Below are 14,786 nucleotides of genomic sequence, written 5' to 3'. Positions count from 1 at the left end.
GTTAGATCTCATGGAATACAGGGAGAACTAGCCATTTGTATACAGAACTGGCTCAAAGGTAGAAGACAGGGGGTGGTGGTGGAGGGTTGTTTTGCAGACTGGAGACCTGTGACCAGTGAAGTGCCACAAGGATCGGTGCTGGGCCCTCTACTTCTTGTCATTTACATAAATGATTTGGATGTGAGCATAAGAGATACAGTTAGTAAGTTTGCAGATGACACCAAAATTGGAGGTGTAGTGGGTTAAGAGGGTTACCTCAGATTACAACAGATGGGCCAACGGGCTGAGAAGTGGCAGATGGAGTTTAATTCAGATAAATGCAAGGTGCTGCATTTTGGGAAAGCAAACCTTAGCAGGACTTACACACTTAATGGTAAGGTCCTAGGGAGTGTTGCTGAACAAAGAGACCTTGGAGTCTTGGAGTGCAGGTTCATAGCTCCTAGAAAGTGGAGTCGCAGGTAGATAGGATAGTGAAGAAGGCGTTTGATATGCTTTCCTTTATTGGTCAGAGTATTGAGTAAAGGAGCTGGGAGGTGATGTTGCGGCTGTACAGGACAGTGGTTAGGCCACTGCGTGCAATTCTGGTCTCCTTCCTATCGGAAAGATGTTGTGAAACTTGAAAGGGTTCAGAAAAGATTTACAAGGATGTTGCTGGGGTTGGAGGGTCTGAACTACAGGCAGAGGCTGAACAGGCTGGGGCTGTTTTCCCTGGAGCGTCGGAGGCTGACGGGTGACCTTATAGAGGTTTACAAAATTATGAGGGGCATGGACAGGATAAATAAAAAAGTCTTTTCCCTGGAGTCGGGGAGTCCAGAACTCAAGGGCATAGGTTTAGGGTGAGAGGGGAAAGATATAAAAGAGACCTAAGGGGCAACTTTTTCACGCAGAGGGTGGTATGTTTATGGAATGAGCTGCCAGAGGATGTGGTGGAGGCTGGTCCAATTGCAACATTTAAAAGGCATTTGGATGGGTATATGAATAGGAAGGGTTTGGAGGGATATGGGCCGGGTGCTGGCAGGTGGGACTAGATTTGGGTTGGGATATCTGGTCGGCATGGACGGGTTGGACCGAAGGGTCTGTTTCCATGCTGTACATCTCTAAGACTCTATGAATGCAGGTGCCTGAAATGTAATTTTACTGTGAAAGTTTATGAACAATTTTGGATCTAAAAGAAGCTCAATAAATTTTGGTGAATGCATCAAAATAGATTACTGGTTACACCACTAACTAATTCCTTGAATAGTAGTTTGTATGTTCATGTGGGGAATTGGTGGATGTTTGCAATTTTTGTAAATGGCCACCTTCTCCTGTGCTTCCCCTGGAAACCCCCGGACAAAATTGTCAATCACAAGATAAGTTTAGAGAAGGTGATCTTTTTCTCCTCAGGTGGAAGGACTGTCAAGTTCTTTATTCTTCTGCCTTTATATTCTACGTTTCAGTTTTTATTTGTGTCTTAAGATGGTGCCGGAGAGTGGCGACACTATACAACACTTTTTACTGTATTTTGTGACAAAATACACATGACAATAAATACATCAAATCAGCAACACCATCTAGAACAAGGCAGCCATTTGGTCAAGCACATCTTCCATCACCTTAAACATTCAATCCCACCACCATGGCTGCCATGGCTGTGGTGTGTATTATATACAAGATATACTGCAACAAATTAAAAAGTGCCTTTGATGGCACATCTCAAACACACTAACCAAGAATACAACTCAAAATGATAATTGACTTGGAGTTATATTGTTGTTTCTTCACTGTTGCTGGGCCAAATATCCAAGAATTCCCTGCTTTGCAGCACATTTGGTGTAGATTAGATTAGATTATTTACAGTGTGGAAACAGGCCCTTTGGCCCAACCGCCGAAGCGCACCCACCCAGACCCATTCTCCTACATTTACCCTTGCACCTAACACTATGGGCAAGTTAGCATGGCCAATTCACCTAACCTGCACATTTTTGGACTGTGGGAGGAAACCGGAGCACCCGGAGGAAACCCACACAGACACAGGAAGAATGTGCAAACTCCACACAGTCAGTTGCCTGAGGTGGGAATTGAACCCGGGTCTCTAGCGCTAACCACCGTGCCGCCCACTTACACAATATGGGCTTGAGGGGTTCAAGATGACCTTTTCAACGGTCATTAGGATAAGCTTTGCTAGAGATACTCACATTCCAAAGAAAGAGAAATTTGTAAGATACTTTAAAAAATCCACTTTTGAAATGAATGTACGTTATATAAAGAATACAGGTCTATGACAAGACACTCAATTGCAACGTTCCAACTACTCCTTTTTGAATTAAACTCAATACAGCATTTCAAATTAAATGCTTACAACTCCATGTATTTATTTAATTTAGTATTTTGTGCAAAGTATGGAGTTCAGACTCAACATCGCCTGCTGCTTTCAAAAAGCAATTTTTTCAGAAATTAACTTTTTAAGCAATTTGATGCGCCCCCTACTATTTTCAGGATTGTAATTTTAAAAATGTCGAGTCATAAATGGATTAGACATGATTTTAATTTCATGCATTTAGTTACTGCTTCAAGTTAGCCAGTAATGAGCAAAAGGCTGGTGTTGTTGGTCACTATTAGGCAAAACTGCAGTATTATTTGAGAATTGTGTGTATATGAACTATAGAGATTAAATCTGTACCATCTAGTCAACTTCAAATATGTGTATCAATTGGTGAAAGATGCATGACAATTAGTCACCCGTAATCAAATCAAAATTTAGTTTCAGCGTCAGTAAATCTAATATTAAAAATACATGTACTTAGAAAAACTGAACACAAACAACAGTAGTTAACAGTAGCATTCAATGTACATAAGTATAATCCTAAGTTGAAAACAGCTCAAGAGAAATCTGCAATTTATGTACTGTATTCCTATGGAAATTGAGTCTCAGTGCTGCAACATAGTACCATTCCATAGAGTCACAGAGTCAAACAGCATTGATACAGGCACATTGGCCCACTCTGTCTATGCTGACCAACAAACATCAAGCTACATGAATCCCATTTTCCTGTACTTGGTCCGTAGCCAAAATGACCTGCCATTTTAAGCACTCATAGAACGTAGAAGAATACAAGGCCTTGATGTTGCACCGACCTGTGAACTATTCTCAACTCATCCCCCTACACTATCCCATCATCATCCATATGCTTATCCAAGGACTGTTTAAGTCTCCCTAATGTGGCTGAGTTGACTACATTAGCAGGTACGGCATTCCACGCCCTTATCACTCTTTGCGTAAAGAACCTGCCTCTGACATCTGTCTTAAATCTATCACCCCTCAATTTGTAGTTATGCCCCCTTGTACAAGCTGACGTCGTCATCATCTGAGGAAAAAAGACTTTCACTGTCTACCCTATTTAATCCTCTGATCATCTTGTATGTCTCTATCAAATCCCCTCTTAGCCTTCTTCTTTCCAATGAGAACAGACCAAAGTGTCTCAGCCTTTCCTCATATGACCTTCCCTCCAGACCAGGCCAACATCCTGGTAAATCTCCTCTGCACCTTTTCCAATGCTTCCACATACTTCCCAAAATATGGGGACCAGAACTGTACACAATATTCCAAAAGTGGCCGCACTAGTGTTTTGTATAGTTGCAACATGATATTGTGACTCCGGAACTCATTCCCTCTGTGAATGAAACCTAACGCATCGTATGCCTTCTTAACAGCAATACTCACCTGGGTGGCAACTGTCAGGGATCTATGTACATGGACTCCAAGATCCCTCTGCACATCCACACTACCAAGAATCTTTCCATTGACCCAGTATTCTGCCTTCCTGTTATTCTTCCCATGTGCATCACCTCACATTTAGCTGCATTGAACTCCATTTGCCACCTCTCAGCCCAATTCTGCAGTTTATCCAAGTCCCCCTGCAACCTGTAACATTCTTCCAAATTGTCCACAAAAGGGTTACAATGTCATGGAGTTGTAATGATATATTAAACAAACTTAGATGAAGTCTTGCATCTTTTTGGATGGGATATTCTGTTTAGAGTCTCTATTATGTAAATTAAAAAAAACTCCTTTTAAGCTACATTCTCAAGGTGGCTTCAGTTTATCTAACAAATAGGTGTGATCTTAGATCAGATAATGTATTAAAGGTGTGAACTTAATAGGGTCTGCTAGGGTCCCAGTAATCTCCCTTGCATTCCATTGCAGTGGGGGATACATCTCATCTGGCTATCATCATTCCAGAGCTTACAGGACCTACTGCATCTAGTCAAGGTGCTGCCGCAGGATTTGCCTCTGGCACTTAATAACTGAAATGCTAGTATAGATCAGGCAGTTGTAAATTTATCAACATGCATTTGTTAAGTATGCAAAAGGTTCAATGTTGCTATAGGTTTACTACATGTATTACTGTCAAAAGTAGTCCCAGGACAAGTATAAAAACACAGACGTATAGTTATACGATACTCAAACATTTGGGCCTCTAATTACCTGTTTCTCCCCAAAGAGTATCAAAACTGTTAATCTGTGCGCGTTCCACTTCTTCCTCATCTTTTTCAGGTAGATCCAGGAGATATGACACAATCTGAAATATTACAAAATAAAATAATAGGAGTGATAACAGGAAAACAAACATCATTTGCATCTGATTTTTGAGGCATACCTTTCCACTGTTTGATTCAAGGCTATACATGAAGGAATTCAATGCCACATTGAGACAGAACACCATTCAGTACACCATGAGTTAGTTCATTACATTAGGTATGGTTTACTGCTTGCATCGTGAACTCGGTGGCAGGGTTCAGTCACGTACTTGATGGCATTACTTTATCTAACATGTGAAAAACCTATAACCATTCAGCTTCATGACTGGCAACCATACGTTCTGGGTGCACCTTGTCAGCTGCCCACAGATAATCAAACATAGGCCTCCAACAAGATCAATCCTTCAACTGGCTCTCTTCAACATGACCTCCCTCCCATAAAGTCACAGTTCTTCACATATGTTGATGGTTTCCAGGTTAGAGGAGGTCCAAGAAACGCTCACTTAAGATCCATTCCTGCAGGCATCACAACCATTCCCATAGCATTAGCTAAAGCCACTAAGTCCACTGATAACATCAGTTTTGAATTAGAGCTCTTTCCCCACCACATAATTTATCAGATTATCTACAGGAAGCACTTGGAGCTAAAAGTGTCTAAAATGTTAGTCTTAAGCGAGTTCAAAGTTAAAAATCACACAACATTAGGTAATAGTCCAACAGGTTTATTTGGAAGCACTAGCTTTTAGAGTGCTGTTCCTTCATCAGGTGATTGTGGGGAATAAGAGAGTTCAGATAGCATAGCCCTAAGTATCTGGGATCTCATCTGCATGCATTATGTCCTTCATAGTATTCAGGTTTAATGATTCTCAAAAGCTTCCAATCAAGAATATGAATAGGAAGGGTTTGGAGGGATATGGGCCGGCTGCTGGCAGGTGGGACTAGATTGGGTTTCGGCATGGACGGGTTGGACCGAAGGGTCTGTTTCCATGCTGTACATCTCTATGACTCTAAGTATTTGACCAAAGTAAGTTCAAGTGAGGCATTTCAAATGTACCTGTCCAAAGATGACTATGGAAAACCACTGCCCTCCCTTTACAGACAGTGATTGCACAGAAGCAGAGACACACCAATATGGAAAACAAATGAAACCACTCTTCCACGGATTCACAGGAGCAGGATGCACAGAAGATGACTACTCAGTCCATTTTGCCTCTGTCAATGCTTTGATAGCACGAGCCAAGTACTGCCCTTTTCTCATAAATGTACAACAAAAATTGAAATTGCTGGAAAAACTCAGGATGTTTGGCAGCATCTGAGAGAAACAGAGTTAACGTTTCCAATATAGTTTCAGAACATTCTGAAATAAGGTCAGAAAAACATAGAAAATACGAGGAATAAGCCATTCTGCTCCTCAAGCCTGCTTTGCTATTCAATATGATCACGGCTAATTGAGCTCAAGAATCCTGCCCTCTCCGATAAGTCTCCATCCCTTTAACCACAAGAGCTATAAATGTGTTACTGGAAAAGCGCAGCAGGTCAGGCAGCATCCAGGGAACAGGAGAATCGACATTTCGGGCATAAGCCCTTCTTCTGGGCTTATGCCCGAAACGTCGATTCTCCTGTTCCCTGGATGCTGCCTGACCTGCTGCGCTTTTCCAGCAACACATTTTCAGCTCTGATCTCCAGCATCTGCAGTCCTAACTTTCTCCTCAAAGACCACAAGAGCTATACTTACCTCTTTCTTGAAAACACGTTATGGCCTCAAACACTTTCTGAGAGAGTGATTTCCACAGGCTCACTACTTTCTAGGATAAGAAATTTCTCCTCATCTCAGTCCTAAACATTCTATCCCATATTCTTAAGATTATATTACGCCTAGATCTGGACATTCCCCCATCATTGGAAATCTCCTTCTTGCATCTATGCTGTTGAGTCCTGTTCGACATTCATAGATTTTTTTGAGATTCCCCCCTCATTCTTCTATACTGCAATTAATACAATCCTAACCAACTCAATCTCTCCTTATACGTCAGTCCTTCCATCTCAAGATTCAATTTGGTAAGCCTTCATTGAACTCTCTCCATAGCAAGAACATTCTTCCTCAGATAAGGAGACCAAAATTGCACACACATTTCAGGTGTGGCCTCACCAACCCCAATATAACTGTAGCAAAACACCTTTTTCTCTGTACTCGAATCCTCTCACTATGAGCGCCAACAGACAATTTTACTGCCTGCTGCACCTGCGTATTTACCTTAAGCGATTAGTGCACAAGGACCAGATAAAAATCTGCCTTCCAACGTTTTGCTACCAAACTGCATTTGCCTATTCACTCAGCCTGTCCAAATACTGCAACATTTCTGCATTCTCCTCACAGCTCTCCTTCCTACCCAACTTTGTGTCATCTGCAAATTTTGAGAGATTACATTTCTTTCCCTCTTAACATAGATCCCTCATTTGGCAAGCTCCTGTGTCATGCTGCCTATGTCAGAGTCAGAGTTGGAGGAACCTGACCCGGTGTTAAAATGCCCAAGAGGAGCTACAAAATAAAGGAACTGGCCTATGTCTTTGGACTCAGAGGGGGAGGTATGTAGTGAGTGCAATGAGGTGGACGTGATAGAGTATAAATTCCCTGATCTGGTCCAATCAGGGAGCCTTGGCTGACAGATAAAAACAGGAGTGTCAGTTATGCTATTCAGTCTGAGAGCTGGCTCAGATGGAGCTAGATCAGTGTAAAGGATACTCCATATGTAAATAAAGAGTGACTTTGTGACAGGATACCGGTCTCTGTGGAGTTATTTCAAAGATGACGCATAAGAATGGCCAAAGTTTTAATTCTGAAGGGCAACTTAAGGCAGGCTGAAAGCATTCAATGATTAAAATAGTTTTTAACATTATTAAGAATTCACTTAGCTCCAAAGCTCTACAAATATATATCCATTGTTTTTCAGCTTCTTTGAGCGAATAGCAGCACATACTTCCTTAGTCTGGGTAGTAATTGTAAATATACACTTAATGTTAACAAAATACATTTAGTTTTTACTTATTGCATTATAAAAATATTTAAAAATCTATAAAATGCAATACGCACCTCAGTATATCCCATGCTTGCTGCAGCAATCAGTGCCTGTTGAACTGCATGACTCTTCTTAAACACTCCCTGCTGCTGTCCTGCCAGTGTCCAATCAGCCTGGATTAGGAATTTAACTACTTCCAAGTGACCCCGTAGTGCAGCATGCACCAGAGCACATTGTCCATTCTTATCTAGGTGATCCACCTTTGAGAATGATTAATCAGCCAGTTAAACCACAAACCTCAGAATCATTTTTGATGAAGTAAAGCATTAGGAAGATTTAAGTCAAGACTTTTATTTTCTTTAAAATGTAAATTTCACCAGCCTTAGTCAAATATCCATAGAGCAAAACCCATCGGAGAAAAAGCCAAAGCAGAGGAAAGGGAAACATCTCGGAAATAGAAACCATAATATTGTACACATCAAAATAATAAATAAGAAAGCCATAAACATGAGAAAGAGTAATGACTGGAGAAATGTCAACTTGTGGGGATGTGAACAAAACTTAAGAATGTTAAATGGGCAACAATATTGGCAAACAATTGTGTAAAACATCAACAGGAAACATTTAAAAAGTGTTCAAAAGCCTGGGAAGAACAAGGAAATTTAAAAGTAAGAGATCACCATTGATGAGTAAGGACATGAGGAACATTGATGGTAAAAGAGACACTCACTAGGTGCATGGGCAACAGGCATGAACATGACAAGGAAGAACATGACAAGGGAGAATACAAAGAGATCAGAAGAAAGAAAATCAATTAGACAAGAAAAGGGGAACCAAGAAATTAAGTTACCAAGGAACAAAAAACAAAATAATTAAAAATTCCACTGCTACCCAAAGAAAAAAAAGTTACGCTGCAAATTATAATAGAGCCACTTATTGACTGACTTGATAATATTACAAGCAACACTAGAGAAATGGCAGAAATATTAAATAATCATGGTACTTCAGTACTTTCTGGAAAAGAGATAGCTAATATATCTAAGAATTAGAAATTAAATTACCATATTTAAAATAGAGGTGAAATAAACTAACAACTTAAAGAGTACAATACCTACTTAGAAGGATTACATCAGTGTGGAGAAATTATTGTATATTTATAATAATTCCTTAGAAAATAACGGGTAGTGCCAAAAGACTGGCAAATGGCTAATGTGAAACCTTATATGGAGGAAGGGAGATAGATGGAATATGCACAGGGAACTTGGACAAAAAAAAAAGTCAATGAACATATTATGGTACACAGTTTTCACAATAGTGAAGTCTATGCTTAGTTTAAAATTAGTGGGAGGAGAAATGATACAATCTCTACTATAGGAGAAGAAAGTAGAGCATCCAACTTTCAAACAAAAAAAAAGATTAGTCTGCATAGATTTCAAAAAGGAAAATCTGTATGACTTACCTCATTGATTTATTTTTAAGAAGTAACTAAGAGCAGATAAGGGTAATGTTGTAGATGTAACTTATCTAGATTTCAAAATGATAGTGTCGCATGATAGACAAATGAAGAAAGTCAGATAATACAGGTGGAGCAGGAGACATGTGGCAGAATAAAGACGTAACTGGTTTCAAGCAGATAATACAGGAAAATGGGAGTTATTCAGACAGATAGAAAGCTCTAAGTTGTATTCCAGAAAGATGAATGCTAAGATCTTTGTTGTTTGCATTTACATTTTTGATTCAGATCTTGAAATCATGACAATTTCTAAACTTACAGCTAAGACCAAATCTGGGGGAGTAATGGTAAAAATTGTTAATTCCATGAACAACACAAATTACAAGATAGCATATACATGCAGAATGCTCATGTAAACAGTATATAAATGTAAAAATGTTACATATTACAATCTCCTTTTTCATGTCAAAATGTGTATTACTTATAAGAAACTAAATGATCTCAAGGAGTAAAAAGAATCTGGGAACACAAATATAACACACAAAGTTACAACACAGTTTTACAAAGCCATAGAGAATAAGCAAAGCATTTGGGGTTTATTTCTGGATCAGTACAGTTGAAGACTAAATAAATCATGCTAAACAACACTGCGTCGATCACATCTGGAATACTGCATGCAAATTCTGGTTGTTTTTTTAAAAGTTGAGGCACTTGTAAGGGTGAAAAGAAGGTTTATAAGATTGATAGCTGAAATGGGGGGGGGGGGAATGGGAGGGGAGGGAAACTATCAATAGAGAATGAACAGGTAAACCTATTTTCTCTTCCGAGGACAAGGCAAATGAGTGATCTAATTGAGACTTTTAAAATGATAAAATTTGATGTAGTCAGAGATAAAATGAGTAAATGGAAAGACTGACATCAGCTGGTCAGATCGAATGGTGTTTTTCTGTGCGGTATATCATAATCTGATATAAAAGCTGAAGACTAAAGTCAAAAAAGGTCTGATGGCTTCAGGAATCTTCATTTAAATATAAACATGGACCATAACAAATATATTTCTGAAAAAGAAAAGTGGAGCAACTGAAAGATATATTTGATGAGATAGTGAAGCAGTGTTTTGCATATCACTGAAATTTAGCATCAAATAAATTTTGAAGACATATAAGAGGTTTAGAGGACTTGACAGGGTAGATGTGGAAATGTTGTTTCCCATTGTGGGAGAGTTTAGGATCTCAGAATTACAGGTTACTCATTTAAGGCAGAAGCGAGGAGGAAATTTGTTTTCTGAGAGGGTAGTGAATCAGTGGAATTCTTTATGCAGAGGGCTATTGAGGCAGTGTTAGATATTTACAGCTGAGATAGACAGACTTTTAATCAGTAAGGAAATCAAGAGTTATTGGGAAAGTAAAGAATCTGGGGTTGAGGATTATCAGATCAACTATGATCTCATTGGACAGCAGAGCTTACTTGATGGGGTAAATGGCCAACTTCTGCTCCTATGTCTTATGGTCCTAAGATTTACCTTTGCTCGTCTTTTGGAAAGTAGATGAACAACAGTGAGGTGTCCAGAAGCTGCTGCATAGCCCAAAGGAGTCAGCCCACTCTCTGAGCAGGCATCCACATTCGCGCCAAACTCTAGCAGAAGAGCAACCATGTCTGAGTTACCAAGGTGAGACTGGACGCACAATATTGGGGCATTGTTCAACACCTCTGTCCGGTAATTCACATTGGCACCGCCCAAAATCAGTAAACGGCTCACCTGGTTATTGGCAAGATTCAAAGTGTTAACATATTAGCATAAAGTAATAAATCACATACAAAATCACTGAACAGGCTTGCCAATAGATATCATGGATTGAAGGGGTCTGTTATCATTACTGAACAAAGTTGGATAAATTATCTGCAAAACTTTATTTCATCAATCCTCTTTTCCTTTCTTCAATAATGGTATTACATTTGCTGTAGTTACTGCATTTTAATTTCATCATAACATCTGCACATTTACTCATGTGTGTCACATAATTCTGAATAGAACCAAATATAAAATGTTAAATTTGTACTAAAACTTTGTTAAAATTAATTAAATGTAAACACATTCTTTCCACTTGGTTCTTTAGTACAGCAGACGTAAGACGCAGAGGATAAACAACTGAGGTGCTTCCAGATATTTATGAACTAAATTACAAGGAAAAGCTTTAGTTCAATTTATTTCCCTAGACCTCTGAAATCACTTAGTTGAAACTTTCATGGCATTTTTTTTCACTTGGTGATTATGCTCCAAGTTCGAATCTTTGCTGGAACCTGTGGTTTGAGATAGCTGTAAATAGAAAAACATTTTAAACTTTATGTGTGTGTCAGTGCATGCCCTCAGAAATATCCAAACAACCAATGTTGTCGAAACATTTACACATTTCTCATCTATTTGTCTAGACAGAGGTGACATAAACAACTGTCATGACCCTGATGGGATGAGAATACTAGACATGAAGCCTCACTATTCCATGAGCCATCACAAATGTATAAATCATCAGTTTAATCACGAAGTTGGATAATTTGCCTGGCTTTGGCCACTATTTAAGATAAAAGAATCACACCAGATTTCATTACTAAACAAGAAAACAAAAGTAATTTACTACAACACAACACACACTTAACAAGTGACAAAAGGGATAATCAATTCCTAATATGGTAACTTAAAGTGTATCTTCTTTAAATTCCAATAAGCACCCAAGCGCATCCACAAATAGAATTGACAAGGCTGACAATTTTGCAGAAATATATGGGTGGAAAATATTAGCAAAAAGGAATAAATTCTGTGGATCAAGAATCCAAACCACAAGGGTGGAATGAAGTGACTTCTTCATAATTCTGTTGGTTTTTAGGCATTGCTTTGCTGTCAATTACTGTGATTCTTAATTTTGTAGTCGGTCAGTTAGACCTTGGTTTTTGCTTGAGTTGGAAGTTCTTCTTTTCAGAGTCTTTAAGGACTGTTTGTTCCATTCACAAAGGGAGAAAGAAAGTGACTTTTCTTGACTTGCAATTTTGTTTAGACATCGGAGTCCAATTTCCCCTTCTCTCAGTCCTGTGACAAACTGCAACTTCACTATAAAAGCTAGTTCTAGACAAGTGCTTTTAAAGCCAAAGACATCTCACGCCAGCATGAAGTACAAAAATATCAAATGCAACTCTCTAAAAGTTACATGACCTTGCGTAACCAAAAAGTCAATGCCATACAATTTCACTTTGTTGAAAAGATAACAGTTTGTTCTCTGCAATACAGTGGTATCCACTTTCCCCACTTATACTCCAATGTACACACAATGAAAAATTTAAGCTCCCTCAACAGTAACTGTTTCAAAGAGTCTTGCAATTATTTTGTTGCCCAGTTGCCATGTATTAAGGTTCTACAGCTTCATGAAGTGCAATCATGGCACAAGTGGATTTCCCACCCTAATTATTTTATCCTTATACTCTCTGCATATTTTTGCTTCTGAGATCATTTGCCCACAGTCAAGAAAATAGCATAGCACTATGAGCATTAAAGGATTCTTCACAACCACTTTCTTGAACAGCCAAGTCACCACCACTCTCCCAACGTCACTGAACTGCTTCACAATTAAAATCAGATGAAAATTAAGTAATGTCATCAGTACTGCTGCAGGCAGTACTCAGTGATTCTGAGACTGAAACCCAGTAATAAACCGAAATAAACTGAAAAATAAATACTCTGCTGCACCACAACCCATGGAAATTCAGTTACTGAAGACTGGTTGCCAGCTCGACCTGGGGTGGTTTTATAATATGCTGCAGCTGAAACCCAAGGATTTTTTCTGCTTCAGTGGCAATGATATTCACAGCCAGTACTAAAATCAAATATGCACTTAATCAGAATACATTACCAAATATTCCATGATGTAATGAAAAGAAATCATAGCCAGCAAATTTGCAGCATGTAGGAAATAGGCTTACATTTCTCATAAGCTGAAATTCTAAACTGTCAGCTTTAGAGATTTGGTTAATGTGCAACACATTAAAGGATGGTGCCACTGATAGCAAAGGTAGGATTAAAATTAATTGAATAATAATTATTTCTGCTCAATACATGGTACATTTCCAAAGATCGGACAGATTTTTTTTGTGATGCATCAGGGATCTTGCCTGCTGGCTGGACAGCCAGTTAGAAAATTGTGCTGCCTCTTGTTGGTAAGACCACTGAACCACAAACCAATCTGACATCGGCAAGACCACAACAGATCTTTCCTTGGAATTAAGATCCAAGGCTGAAAAGTCAGTCTATAGAGAACTGCCAGCAAATTAGAGGCCAGGAGTGCCACAGGAGACGTATGGTTGCTACAGGAAGAGCATATACAGAACTAAATCGGTAATGTGGTAATAGTGCTGGTGGTTGTGAGGGGGAATTTAGTGTCCTTAGTGCTGGAGGTCAAAATCTGTATGTTCTATGCCTGCGCTTAGTAATCCGGCATGCATTACCTTTGTCAGTGAGAATGTGAGTGAATTGCAGCAGGATGTACTTTGCACATTGACAATTCATAGAGGCAGCAATACTTTTAAAAGTGCTGCTGCCTTCACTCAAGAGCAATTTTCATTACCAAACTTTTTGAAACACAACTCATGGTATGTATGAAATAATGGAAAATCACTAAACCTGACAGAGTGTTCAGATAGATTAGATTAGATTACATTACAGTGTGGAAACAGGCCCTTCGACCCAACAAGTCCACACTGACCCGCTGAAGCGTAACCCACCCATACCCCTACATTTACCCCTATACCTAACACTACAGGCAATTTAACATGGCCAATTCACCTGACCCTGCACATCTTTGGACTGTGGGAGGAAACCGGAACACCCGGAGGAAACCCACGCAGACACGTGCAAACTCCACACAGCCAGTCGCCTGAGGCAGGAATTGAACCCGGGTCTCTGGCGCTGTGAGGCAGCAGTGCTAACCACTGTGCCACCGTGCCGCCCAGTGGATAGTTCACTGGAATTATTAAGAGCAGACATAAAAATCAATAAGGTCAGTGGAACTGAAACTCTAAGGTCATTTAAACTACCGGAATCTAAATTTTGAAAAAAAAAAGTTTCAGCATTCAAAATTTGTGTTGCAATTTCAATAGATTTTTCTTGAATATGTTTGAAAATTATTATTGTCGCAGCGATGTTTCTTGACAGCTTCCACAATAACTTCTTATCACAATCAAGAGCTTGCAGGTTCACAATTTGATTGATAGCTCCAAGTGGTTGTAAAGGGATTAGCTGTCTTTGATGTAGTGTCATGAATGCAGTTGCTTGTTTTTCTGTATGATTGAGTAGTTGATGCAATTTAAATGTATTTAATGGGCTTTTATGAATGAGTGTGTTTGAAATAAAATCACATTACTCTTAATGCCACCTAACATGGCTACTTATTGGTAAGGATTATGTAAGGAGAAAGTGAGGTCTGCAGACGCTGGAGATCAAAGCTGAAACTTTATTGCTGGAGCAGCACAGCAGGTCAGGCAGCATCTAGGGAACAGAAGATTCGACGTTTCGGGCACATGCCCTTCTTCAGGAATGAGCAGAGAGTGTTCAAACTGTACCAGCCTCAGACATACCTCTTCTCTCACTATCTCTTTAGGTTTACCCCCCACTCCCTCACTGGTTTAATGCCTCCTGAGTAGCACTAGCAAATCTCCCTGCCTGGATATTAGACACCTTCCAATTCAGGTACAATCCATCCTTCTTATGCACGTCAATTCTACCCCAGCAGAGATTCCAATGATCCAAACAT

At 39.4% G+C, this 14,786-nt stretch overlaps 1 protein-coding gene across 17 annotated transcripts in view; it reads right to left on the bottom strand.

The window, feature by feature from the left end:
• LOC122540026 (protein TANC2) overlaps nucleotides 1-14,786 on the bottom strand; it is a 1,063,581-nt gene that overhangs the window by 82,225 nt on the left and 966,570 nt on the right. For all 17 annotated transcript variants that reach the window (XM_043675319.1, XM_043675327.1, XM_043675320.1 and 14 more), the window contains 3 exons: nucleotides 10,514-10,750; nucleotides 7,613-7,798; nucleotides 4,469-4,562 (listed from right to left, as the gene is read on the bottom strand). In XM_043675319.1, the coding sequence (XP_043531254.1) occupies nucleotides 4,469-4,562; nucleotides 7,613-7,798; nucleotides 10,514-10,750 (517 nt within the window). The remainder of the gene's footprint in view (nucleotides 1-4,468; nucleotides 4,563-7,612; nucleotides 7,799-10,513; nucleotides 10,751-14,786) is intronic.

This window comes from Chiloscyllium plagiosum, chromosome 33 (genome assembly GCF_004010195.1).
Source record: "Chiloscyllium plagiosum isolate BGI_BamShark_2017 chromosome 33, ASM401019v2, whole genome shotgun sequence".
NCBI classification, from domain to species: domain Eukaryota; kingdom Metazoa; phylum Chordata; class Chondrichthyes; order Orectolobiformes; family Hemiscylliidae; genus Chiloscyllium; species Chiloscyllium plagiosum.
This window is presented reverse-complemented; position numbering and strand designations above follow the sequence as displayed.